Here is a 13,742-nt window from a genome sequence, read left to right on the forward strand (position 1 = left end):
GTAAAGGTGAAAGGCTCTAAATTAATGCATTATATCCAACCAGTATAAATAATGGCAACTCTAAGACACTCTCATGTATGAAGCAAGAAAGAAAAAAAAAAAAAAAAAAAACAGCCCTGCCCCCATCAAAAGTCACAGTAACGAGACATCATTTGCACACATACACTCCCCTTTAGCAAGCTTCTCCAGAGAAACTATCCTAAAAATCACATAGTATAACTCCTCCTTGCTCCTGGACAGCATCTTTAGGCAGAAGTGAGACTTCAAGATTAGAGTAGCAAGATGACAAAAACAAATCAAAGGCTTCTGCTGTTGCTTTATGTTGAATTAGTTTGGAGAAAAAAAAAAAAAGAAACTTTTCCAAGTTCTACAGCTGTCAATACAGGAACTTTTACTTGTATTTAGCTTAATGATTGTCTTTTTAAGCTCTACATAGCAATTTATAGTAGGACAGTAAGCAGCTTCTCCAGCAATTAGTTGGCTCAACAACTGCATTTCTGAAAATTACAGCATTTTGCTTTCAGTCCCTAGGATTTATGTTATGTAGCTATTATTTCTTAGTAACAGGACTTCACTGTGTTCCAAACCAGCCTAAAAGATCATGAAATGGAACAACTACTTTGGATGCTTTTCCTAGTACAATGGAGTCACAAGTGCCAAGACTGGCACAAGACTAAGAGATTATTTTCTACTCAGAATGCCGAAAAAATGCATTTACCTATCTTAATGAATCGACAGGGGAACATCTGCTCATCAATTTTATGCTTCAAGGTGAATGTTTCTTTGTTATAATCATTCTTTAAGCCACTGTGGGAAAAAATAAATAAGGTTACTAAATCTTACCTTGTATTTTAGAACTAGCTAACAAATGCAATCTAGGTCATGCCTGAAATGCGATGCTTGTTTCATATTACTATAAATCATAAGTATGCATGCTGGACCAATGCCTGGACTGCTATCCACCATCTTATCTCCCTGGGAGGCAGCACTGGTTAGTGGTTTTGGGGGTGGAACTGACAGCAGATCAATGCTGCTTGCGTGCACTAGTGACCCTGTGACTTCAGCAAGCAATTTGAATTGCACTTTTCTGTTCAAGATGGAGACAACCCAACTCCCAGAATTATCACACTGCTGAAGTGTTTTGTGATCCATTTATGAGCAACACTTTATAAAAACTATTTAATATAACTTATCAAAAATCATAGGTTCATTTGTACTGAAGATGCAGCTACAGGTCCCAAAATACAGATTTTAATTAAACTTTGGTACAAGTGAAACAACACTAGATATCAGTAACTACTACACTACTAAAAATCTCTACTCTAGAAAATTCCAGCAGCAATAAAGCTAAATTGCAAGACTGATCTACCTTAAGAGAGGGGAGGGACAGGGAGAAATGTGGCTAGAAGGACACCTGCAAAGAATGTCCCATGTTTCTCCATGGCTAATTTACTTGACTAAAGATGACGTACACCAACACATTCCCTGGAGGTGGAGTTTCCTTCTGTAGGCCTCCAAAAATAGATTAGTTCTTGCTACTCATCTTGTGCTCCTAGATATTTAAATCATTCCCCTTTCTGAAAGAAGAGACCTTAAAAGGCCCTTGCAAATTTACATTAGCAATTTCCCAGAAGCTCACAATAAGGCCTGAACAGCCCAAAGGCTCTTTCATTAGTCCTTACCAGCATAACTAGAAATCAAACTAAAGAAAAAAAAAGGTTTTCTATTTGCTTATCTGATTTATTTATTTGAAGCTAGATAGAGCAGCTGACTGGTTTAGATCCTTATAGCTGCAGTGAGGCTCTTGACATAGGTAGGCTACTTGTGCTTTTAAAAGCTTCTTTAAGTTTCCCACACCTGGGGAATCATTTATATCGTGCCTCAGGCACAAGGAAGAAAGAAATCACAAATCCAATGTTGCCTCTTGCTCTCAGGTCTTTAAAGCCTCCAGGAGCACATTCTCCACAAATTCTGTGGTTAGAGCAAGATAAGAAAGGTTTTCTGGAGCAAGAGTTGGGCTCGTTGCTCTCTGACCTGACCATAAACAAGGGCAGCTAACTTCAGGATCACAACAAAAGCTCTTTTACACTGTTTGCCACCTATCTGTTGGGCAGTGAAGGGGAAGAGCATTTTGGTCCAGCCTTTATGATTGTCATAGCTGATGAAATCACATCTTACCTGGATAAGAGATCTGTCATGTTTTCCTCATTCATCCCACCGAAGACTTTAAACTTCTTTAAATTGCAGACATGTGTTTTTTCATATTTGCCAAATGTGATACTCTGAACTATGGCAGGTCTTTCAAGTTTCAGAATCAAATACTGTGGAAGAGATAACAGTGCATTTCAATATTAAAGCAAAGGCTGCCTTCAAATATTCTGTTAACAAAACAAAAAATTAAGGTGAGCCCCCCCCATTATTTCTGCTTATTTCCAGTTCCTAAAAAACAAAGGCTTTTTAGGAATATTACTTTTTAAAAAGTCCATCCAGGAAAAAGAACTGAGTTTAAGTGCCTATTCCTAGCATTGCTATTCAAGGCTTACAGACATTCCTTCAAGTTAGATGCAAGACTTCCCAAAATCTAGCAAATAAGACGGATCTAACAAGAATGATGACTCAGACGCCCACTAGAGCCTGAAATGAAACCTAAACTGAATGCACAATTAGATAAATACAGTATGTTCCACATGCTAAGAGAACATCAAATACTTTTCCTCTCTAGGCTGACACTATTTAACCACTGAATACAGACTAAGCTTGATTTTGTGGCTAATGTAGGAGCCAACTGCTTATTAGGCATCCCAAATAAAACCTCACCACTTAACTGACAATACAGGGGCCTTGCACATGAAGTGATGAAAGTGTTCTCCTACGTAAACATTTGCTCCTCCTAACACAGACATCCCCCAGCAGTGTAGGGATCAAGCCAGCAGATTATTTACGTTCAGACCACAGCTATCAGCTTCCCAGCACTGCTGGAGCAAAAGATTTCTTCCATTTGAAAAGCGTACACAGAATTTTTGCGTCATTCATCTGGAACCATTGAGCACCCCAAGCTTATTTAACCTTCCACTACAAAGTAGGTCACAGTGGAGGGACTCCGGAGACATCCTGCTTCACAGAATACATTGAGATTCATACCTGAAAACAATGCTTAATTTTCTTGTCTGACTTCTCAGAAATAAGCAGCACAGCAGACAAACTAAAACTAAGAGCAGAATCAAAATTACTCATTGCCCTGGATTTGGTTACAAAACCTTATGATCAAGGCTATGCTTCTCAAGCAGACAACTAAGGTGGTGTGGAACACCTCCCCTGCAGGCACTGCCGGTGGCCTTTTTCCAGAAAGCAGCACTGCCAAAGCACACACGAGGCCGTATTTCAAGTCTTTCAACAACAGTTATCTACACGGTGTGTGCATGCACATGACTGCTCCGACTGCCTATCAGCAGAAAGCAGCAACTTTCCACAAAGTGCTGGAAAGACTGCCCTGCCTGGGCTAAGCAGCTCCATCTTGAGGGACAATCTTACCCTAGAAGGACACGTCTCAAGCGAGAAACAGAACAAGGTTTTCCCATCTCTTTAGGGAATCTCATCTCTGTCCTGCCACGGCTCTATAAAGCAATTAGTTCTGAACAGAAGAGCAGCAGTGATGCTGTTCTGGAGAGCATCAGGATATACAGGTCATCTCAAGTATTGGTTCTTACTACAAAGGAGACAGGAGAGCTGGCTTGGCCAACTAGGAAGTGTGAGCTGCAGGCACGGCGAGCTCCTGGAGATGGCTGGACTAGATGATCTTAGTGGTCCTTTCCAGCTTAATGATCCTATGACTCACAAAGAGCTTAAGCTTAGGAAAATACTCCACAAGCAGCAGTTATCTTGAATAATGCAGATGGGTACCTTTTAAGGATAGAGAGGAATTACGGCCAAGGATGTTTCCAGCAACGAAGAAAATAGGTCTATATCAGCAGTGCTCGGATGCGACAGAAGAATGCTTTGGTGCTTTTCCAAACATATTTTTTCCCCATTAAGTATTTAAATGAAAACTGCTTAGTTTTGTGCCACTCATCTGGATGTCAGAACATAATTTCAGCTAACTAGCAGAAAGCTAAGCTTCTGTCTCCAAGTAATTTCCAAACTTTGGGGCAAAAAGCAGTTTTATACAGAAAACAAAATTTTTTAAGACAGAAAGAAGGAAGGGATGAGTAAGGGCACAGTCCTGTAGCATGGCAGTATTGATACACAGCACAGCCAGTTGCCAGAGTTCCCATGCAGAACAGACAGTACACAATAAGAGCTCCTCCACCATCAGATCCTCTCTGCAGATTTCTCCCATAGCTGAACAAGTGACACCAGCACTGCTAGCATCAGCAACTGCATTTGTTAAATCTTGCTGGAATCACAAACCTCCTGCTTGGAGCACGAAGGAATATCTTCCCAGGTGCTCTGCAAGATATGCAAAAGCTTGACATAAACTTCATCCTGCATTATTAGATTCGTGCTCTAAAATACAAAGTAATCCAGGAATGCAGACGAATCCTTTCCAAAAGATGTCTAAAGCAAAGTAAGGCAACAGCAATTGCTCCACACGGACAGCAGTTATTTCTGAAGGCTACAGACAGCCCTCCTTCCTGCTCCCACACATCCCAGCACCTGCTGAGTCACACACAGATTAAAGGACACCAACACAAAAGCTGAAGACTGGTAGGGAACCAGAAGCCAAGTGTTCCTCAACACCTGTGCCCAATACCTGAACCTAGCAATGCTTTTTGTAGTTCTTAATATACACAGGTTGCTCTGAAAGTAATGCTTCTTACTCGTTCGCATGGAAAATACAAGAGACACAAAAGGGCAAAATAACACTATTCAATTGAGCAAATTCTCAGCTACAAAACACTATTTTTCAGCAGTCATCGCCATTCACTAAGCATTTTTGTCAGCAACAAACAAGAGCCTACGTGCCACACAAGCCTAATAAAATAGGAGGCATTACTTTCAGAGCACCCCTGTATAAAAATATACAAGTGTGTAAACACACACAAAACACAAAAATACAGATGCAGCTTTTAATACAGGCAGATTTTGTATGTACACAAAGATATGTACACACAGAGGCCACTGTGAGTACAAGCTACAGATCTCACACTCAAACAGGTATGTGTATATATATACACACATCTACACACACACACACACACATCTCCTCAAGAACTGCAAACAGGTGGCAGCAGGGATGTTCTTGGGCTGTTACCAGGATTTCAGTGTCACACACTATCCTCTATAGCTTTCAAGGACAGATTTGATCTTACATTTCTATTACGTTATGAAAATAACTGAAGACATCTGTAGAGAACAAGTCTATGAGGTTTCAGGCAGACACATGCACACACACACACACATATATATACGAATATAGTTACATAACACTTTTCAGACATACTGCCATAAGCAGAATCAGTGCACTTAACACTGGAGTATTCAGAAGTATTCCAACAATCCAAATTACAAGCTTAAATATTTGTTCATTAAAAGCATGGCATAGTGACACCACATGGAGTAGCTGCACAGAAAGCTTCAAACTACCACACTTACAAACAAGATGCTAGATTGCATTAGAAGAGCAAAACTTGTGCTCCGTGAGTAAGTGTGTCAGTAAGTGAAGATGCACAAAGAGCAGAGCATGGCACCTCAACAGCCAGTTATGTGCACCCAAGAATACAAATCCAACCCTGTCACACTGGGATCTGCAATCAGTTCAAAACTTTTTTGAAGCTCTGGTCCAGGCCACCATTTGATGACAACCACATGCACGCTCCTGCATCACACGACTGAGTACAAACTCTACAAATGTGTTTTAAATTAGTTGCTGATATGATCTACAGTAGGATGCAACTCAAGAGTGGAAAACCGCTCTTCTCAGATGCAAAAATGAAACTAATTGTTTGGAGAAAGCCACTAACATTCTACATGTGCTCTCCAACAGCTCAGATTCTGCACCTCTGCATTAAAGCAAATGAAACTGATTCCAAACCGCACTACAGAAGATGCCTGTTCACAGACTCAGATCGTATTATGTTGACTTATTTTTTTCTTGAACCATTTCTGCTTGTCAACCACTACAATACAGCACTACACACACTTGTTATTAGGGAGTAATGAAACTTATTTTGTATTTGAAAATAAAAGCAGGAAATAATGAAAATACCTGACAGGATCACTGGCCATAACACAAACTTACCCATTGTTTTTGTAATTAAGTCTGTCCCTTTGTTCTGCACATTATTAATCAGGCCATGAGGGGAATTCAGTGTTCTGCATGCAGCCTCCTGAGCCAGACCATCACTGGAACCATCAGGATGCACATTTAGAACAGAGCCACAGCCTTCAGCACTACCAGCCTTTCTGCTTCACACTTCCTATGTAAGCCTAGAACTAGTTCAAAAATAGAACTATCAGCCCTCTTCTGCCTGAATAGGTTACTACATAACAGGTTTATTATTGAATATGTAATTTCTGGGTCATTCTATTTCAAGACCCAAGAAAGATATCTAGTTTAATAAACAGAAAAACAGCTGTCATATGTATTTCCTTTCACTGGCATTCATTCATAATTCCTGGCTTTCATGGCTGCTAGAATGATTTAACTCTAGCGTACCCATACAATTAGACTCTATTATATACACCCAGAGAACAGCATTTCAAATATTTATACTTCCACTTTCATTTTCTTTCCTTCTTGATAAACTTCTCGTGCACACTTCACCACGCTCACTGTAGAGATCTGCTCTGAGGCACTGTATGAACCCCGAAGTTCACATGTGTTCTTTTGACTCATGTTTACCCTAGCAAGAGGAATGCTCTGACAGAAAGGTGTCTGTAGAGCTTTTTTTTTCACTCAGCTGGGAAATGAATAACTCAGTGCTTAGGGACTCACTCACATTTTCAGCACTGGCAAATTAGTAAACTCTTACACAAAGGTGAGACTCACTGATGAGACAAATCAGCAATTAGGGTTGCAGCTTATTAAAATACCCCCCAGCATGTGTCAGTGAGCCTGAACTGCACTAGTCCACGCGTTGTGTCTTAGCCCTTGTTTCAGCTAATAAAGTTTGAAACGAGGAAAGCTGTATTTTACCAAGCTTTACAGCATTTCCTGTCCCAGACCATTATGGCCACCCATATATTTTAACAACAGTGTCACTGCACAAGCAACCAATTTGTAAATGAAGAAATGCCAAGACAAAAACCATAAAATGCTTTATAACTTCATTCGCCATAGGATGCACAACATTTATTTTGGAGATTAAAAATCAAGTGGACACATACATTTTATTTCTGGAATATGAAATAGTCAGAAAGCAACCAGTTTCCCTCAGCCTCCATGCTTATTAATTGGTTAACTACTATTTCAACTGAAGTTCTCCAAGCTAAGATTCTACCTTTAGAGCTCCATCAGTTTATGAGAATGAGTAAACACATCCTGTCTATAACTTTCACCTGCATCAAAATGTGGCAATCTTTCACTGTTGGAGGTGTGAGAAGTATCTATTTTGAGCAGAACATAACCCAATCTGAAGTTCTTTGATAGGGTATGAGACCTTAACTTGGAACAGTTCCTTCACGTGAAATAGTAGAAGCTACACCCTTCATGCAGAGGCCTCTTTTGCAAATATTAATTCCCCAATCCTCCTTCGCAGTTGTTATTACAACAGGTATGTTAACACCAGCAAATATGCTTTAAACAAGTCATTGAACTCTTAGATAAGAAGCACGAGAGTTAGCTAAAATACAGATTGGAGACACTGCAAAGACATCCCTCTTACACAGTGCTCAGGAGTGGTCTCACTGAACAAACAAACAACTGCACAGCATTTTGTTTTCTTGCTGTTGCATGCAGAGATTCAAGCAAGAGGAATCCCATGGGACTGTCTTTTCCACTCGGGCAGACAGGTGTTTTGTTTTTTGGGTTTTTTTTTTTTTTTTGCATTTTTGTCTTCAAAGGAAACAGAATAAAACTGAGACACTGTTTTAGTAATCTCAGTTGCTATTATCTGCATACCTCCTACACACATATTTAATTCTCCAGTCAAATGTTTGGTTTAAATTACTTGCTTAGCATGCAGGGCAACGCCCAGTTCTCCAGGGCTGGATGCAGATGTACAATAACATCTTCATTCATTCTGTGCTCAATACACGTAAAACTGATGGAAAAATCTCTCAAATAAAAACCACATGAACTTGATGAAGTGAGTCTGATTATTCTCTGCTTATTCCACATTCTTGATGTAACTTCAGTCACTGCAACCCTGACTATTAACACGAGCTGGGGGAATGAAAGGCTTGAGCACAGCCAAGGACTTGGGGGGTGCTGGTGGATGAAAAGCTGGACATCAGCCAGCAATGTGCCCTCACAGCTCAGAAAGTCAACTGTATTCTTGGGCTGCATCAAAACCAGCGTGGCCAGCAGGGCGAGGGAGGTGATCCTGCCCCTCTACTCTGCCCTGCAGAGACCTCATCTACAGTACTGCATCCAGATGTGGAGTCCTCACCACAGGAGAGACACAGATCTGCTGGAGTGTGTCCAGAGGAGGGCCACCAGAATGATCCAAGGGATGGAACACCTCCACTATGAGAACAGGCTGAAAGAGCTGCAGATCTCAGAGAAGGTTCCAAGGAGACCTGAGAACAGCTTTCAGTATCTAAACAGGGCCAGGAGAAGGAAGGAGACAGACTCTTTAGCAGGATGTTGTGATAGGAAATGGTTTGAAACTAAAAGAGTGGAGATTTAGATGCAAATCAAGGAAAGAACATTTTATGACAAGAGTAGTGAAGCTTTGGAACAGGTTGCCCAGAGAGGTCGCTGATATCCCATTCCTCAACACATTTAAGGTCAGGCTAGACTAGGCTCTGAGCAACCTGATCTACCTGTAGGTGTCCCTGTTCATCACAGGGAAGTTACATCAGATGACCTTTAAAGGTCTTTTTCACCACAAATGATTCTGTGAACTTGTATTGCTGCTCCTTGGCTTTAACCATCAAATGGGAATATTGTAAAGCATCCAGCCACAAGAAACAAATTCCCAGTTCAGAATCAGTTTGAAAACAGAACAAAATATTCAGGATCACCCCAAAAACAAGACGGCAGAATTATGAACACCTTACATGAAAAACCCAGTCTAAAGCTACACCACAACCAACCTTGCCTTCTGAATGCATGAGAGCTCAAAGAAAAAAAGAAAAAAAAACCACATGCTTTCTGAACAAAACAAGGTGAAGGATAGCACAGTTGGAGATGCAATACATGCTCAAAACCCATTACCCTCCAATCAATATGTAATAGACAGATTAGAACTGCTTCAAGCAATGGATGGAATTCCCATGCTGTTTAACAAAAAAGATACATTAAAAAAAAAAAAAATGAAACAAGCAGTAGATGCAGATCAGTCATCAGAAGCAAGTTTACAACACTAACAGCATTGATAACATAGCTCTTCCTTCCTTATCAGAAAACACTTTCACAGACAACAGTATATAATACTATCAGTAAAATTAGGATGAAAGCCTTTCAGTTGGATGACATGACCCCACTGTGATACGGAGCTGCCAGTTGCACACATTTTCAATATACCTTCACAGCATAGCAGCAAGATTTACCTACAGGAAAAATCCAGAGACTTAACTCACAAGGAGTATCCGAATTCCATGTACTTATTGTATGTACAGGTAAGTAGAATAACTTTGCATGAGAGATACTCTGCTGCACATCACTGCTTGAACTTGGGACTTCAAAAACCCAGTATAACAGATACAGGAGGAGCTGAGCAAATAGTACCACTGTAGCCACTCTATGCTAGATCTGCGATGCTATTATTGAAGGAAAAATCATAAGTTAACACATTAGTATACTTTTCCATTTAATCACGCAACTTAATAATAAAAAGGCAAACAAGAAGCTAAGAATCAATACAAATTCTTTTTAATAAGGCGGTTAATCGGCAGACGAGGTGACTTTCACATCTATAAGGATTCCACATTTCTAATGTGCTATTAAGGGAAACAAACACAAGCTCCTTAGATCTAGGATTCAAGGCCAGCAGTCCACAGCAGTTTCCAATAGCGCTGACAAAGGGGGACCCGCATGCCTCATTAGCAGCTTAATCTAACCATAAGGTTACATTATTTCCAGTACCACCGTGATTTTCAAGGCTGAAATGCAGAACTCTTCCCCTACAGAAAACATTCCTTGAAAGATCACGAATACATTGCTGGAAATGCATGTCAATGGTACATGAGGTATTTACATTTTAATGAACTGAGTAGGTAATTTATAAAGCCCGTCATTATAAACAGTAGCAGCCTATGCTTAAAATAAACATGTAATTGTATGTTATGCAGTACAACACAGCTGTATACCTGCAGAATTTCAGATGCTTACCTGGGGAGGATAATTGCTTTCAGAAGACCACCTCGAGGACTGATCATTGGGCTTGTCCACCAGAATGTTCCTTAAAAATGAAAAGCCAAAAGTCATTTAAGTACAACAAAACATGGCAGTTGCATCTCCGGTAAGAGCCATCCAACACACAGATCAATAACATTCTCATGCAACTAACAAAAATTTTCAGCAGAGATTAAGGTTCTTCTCTTCTAAGTAGAATTTATATTTATATATTTTTTTTTAATTTTTAAATTCTACTCTCTTCTACAGGACTTATTAAAATACATCTCCAAGCCTCATTCACCTCTAGATAGGAGGAGACAAGAATTTTTCAACGAGGTTTAAAAAGGATAAGCAGTAAGACAGCAGGTCAAAATCTCTGCCTTGCTAGGTGTGCCATACTGGAACAGAGAGAGAGTGGGCTGCTAACCTACATAAGTTTTGCTGGTGCATAGAAGATCCACCCTGGACATGATGGGGGGTTGAAACTAAATGATGATCATCGTTGTCCTTTTCAACCCAGGCCATTCTATGATTCTAAGATGACCATCTAACTCTCACCAAATTTGAACACGTATTTTTCATGAGCCACAAGTCTAGAACAACACACAAGAATCACATGTTCAATACTTCAGCCAACAAGATAATATCTTAAATATTTCATACAGTGTGAGACTGTACAGCATTTAAGTAATTAACAAATTCAGAATAATGTGTTGCCTAACATGAAACAATTTCTTAATCATAATCCTCATGAAGGACCTCTCTTCATCTTTCCTGCACAGTAAGGCTATCCCTCAATTCACCTCCCAGATGAGTTTAAAAACAAAAACATATATGTTAAAATACATAGTTACATCATTCCTCATGGGAAGGGAATGACAGCACCTGCTGGACAGGGCAAGCACAACTAACAATCTCACCAGCTCATAAAACTTATATGAAAAGGATAGAGTCATCAAAAGGCTCATGCCATCTACATCCGCTGTGTTGGAGGAAAACAACGCTGGCATAAAAGCTCAGAAGGGAAAGAGGTTAAGTTGGAGGTTGAGCATTAACAGACAAATTAACTCACTCTTTCCACATTGGGCAGAGCAAAATCAATGCACTACCAGTGATACCCAAGCAGTCCTGCACCATGAGGGACACGGCAAGGAGCTAGACTAGGTGACTCCACCAAACACGTAAGAGCAGGTAGCTGCCTACTGGCTCCACAGAAGATACATCAGGATTTTGTACGGCATGGAACAAAATTCAAACTCCCTCTCCCGATAGTTCATTTCTATCACAACATGTCATTTAGCAACACAGTGACATCAGCTGATTTATGGACACATGCCCAGTGCAGAAAACGCATCTAAACAGCTTATAGCCACACACTGCCCTCCTGTTCTAACCCATCAATACAGGAAAGATTGAGGCATCAGTCTGCACAATTATTCACTCAGCTGCGAACTCCAAGTTTGCAGCAAAAAGAGGCTCAACTCCAGAAGAAAACATAGCTACTGTCTTCCTTAATTACAACAGGGAAAAAACAAACCAATTGAACTGAGAAAGATTTTGGACGCTGTTAAGATACACAGATTTCTAACAGAAGTTGCCAGACATGCAGTTATGTCAGCACTAAACAACAAAGATTCATACCCACGGCGTCCTATGGCATGTCACGGGCAAGGCAAAATGACATTTAGCCATGTCTAAATACCTTTTGATAACCAGATAAAGTTACTTTTGAAGATTTGGATCTTGTACTGTAATACGTACTTAAGGGACACATGAAGGCAGACCAAAAAAAGTTAATGCTGTATTGCTTTTCTCCTTTGGAAGCTTTAACTACATGCAAGAAACAATTCACCCTAGAGAAAAAAAATTATTTATAATGATATTACATTTGTTTAAACATTAGACGGTAGGCCCTTCATGCATTGAGCAACATTTGCAAGAATTGGCACTGTGACATGGTCAGATAATGCCCTGCTGGAAGGAGGCATTTTATAACTGGGACGAATCCCAAAGACCGTATTTTTAGAAGTAGATTTGTTTGCTTCTCCAGGTCGAAGATCAGCTTGCCACAGCCAATGAGGAGCTCATTCAGTACAACGAGATGAGAGAAATCCGTGCACGGAGAGGAAAGAAATGGGTAGCTCCCACAAAATTAATGCTAAAACAAAATTTTAAAGGGAAAGGACTATCACCAAGAGTTATTAAAAAAAGTTGAAAATACACAGGTGGTTTAATGAGTTTAATAAGATTAAACAAACGTTGAGGACAGAATTCAGTCCGCACAAAGTTAATTTACCATAGTGGTTTAGGAAAATTTATGGGCTCAGAAACTTGGAGGAATTCAAGCATTCCAGCAGTCCTGAGGCAGTAAAAAACAAACATCTCCTAGTGACAGATGCCTCTTGCCATGCAAAGCCCTTTTCTGCAGGCACTGTTGAAATCTTAAACAGGAGGAGGAAGTTTTTTGCTTGGGGGTGGTGAGGCACTGGAACAGGTTGCCCAAGGAGGCTGTGGATGCCCCATCCCTGCAGGCATTCAAGGCCAGGCTGGATGTGGCTCTGGGCAGCCTGGTGGTTGGCGACCCAGCACACAGCAGGGGGTTGAAACTGGATGATCATTGTGGTCCTTTTCAACCCAGGCCACTCTATGATTTTATGATCTCAGACACAGAACCTAAATTAAAACCTCTGAGAAACTTCTGAAATAAAGATTATACTGACTTGATGACTTTCAACACAGTTCTCACATGAAATTAAAGGTAGTGGCTCAAGGAATTGCAAATACAAATGCCAATAACATAGAGCATGCTTTCCCTATGGGGAAAAAAAAAAAAAAAAGGAACTCATTAAACATGGCCTGAGATAATTCATAATCATAAACTGTAGATACAAGATCTGGTCTAGCATAAATCTACAATACTGCCAAGAGTGACTGTTCCATCCACTCATGCTTGATCCTCCTCCTTCCTCCACCAGCAGCTTTAATAAAAAAAATAAAAAAATTAAAAAAAAAAAAGAGGAGCATAAATAACTTTTTCAGTCACAACCATTCTCCAGCTTACCATTAGTGCCAGCACAAAAGGAAAAAAAGCTGACAGCAGCTGGACCAAGAGTCCCCACTGACATGAACTCTCAATACCACTCCCCTATAAGCTGCTAGCGAAATGAGTGCCACGGTACCTCAGCTGCTTTGTGGTGCTCTCACCTTTCACCCAAAAGCCTTATTTGCACCACCAGCAAGAACACATCCAAAAGCAGAACTGGTGAGCCTCAAGTCTTCAAACTAACTTCCTTCACAGCTA

The 13,742-nt window shown here is 40.3% G+C and overlaps 1 protein-coding gene across 2 annotated transcripts in view; it reads right to left on the bottom strand.

Annotated features, from left to right (window-relative positions):
* The window catches only part of MKLN1 (muskelin 1), a 101,431-nt gene that overhangs the window by 75,542 nt on the left and 12,147 nt on the right, over positions 1–13,742 (bottom strand). For both annotated transcript variants that reach the window (XM_042872322.1, XM_042872321.1), the window contains exons 2-4: positions 10,436–10,505; positions 2,179–2,321; positions 719–807 (exon numbers count right to left, since the gene is read on the bottom strand). In XM_042872322.1, coding sequence (XP_042728256.1) covers positions 719–807; positions 2,179–2,321; positions 10,436–10,505 — 302 coding nt within the window. The remainder of the gene's footprint in view (positions 1–718; positions 808–2,178; positions 2,322–10,435; positions 10,506–13,742) is intronic.

The sequence above is a fragment of the Lagopus leucura genome, unplaced genomic scaffold (assembly GCF_019238085.1).
Source record: "Lagopus leucura isolate 7727_CA_CO unplaced genomic scaffold, USGS_WTPT01 Super-Scaffold_100008, whole genome shotgun sequence".
NCBI classification, from domain to species: Eukaryota; Metazoa; Chordata; class Aves; order Galliformes; family Phasianidae; genus Lagopus; species Lagopus leucura.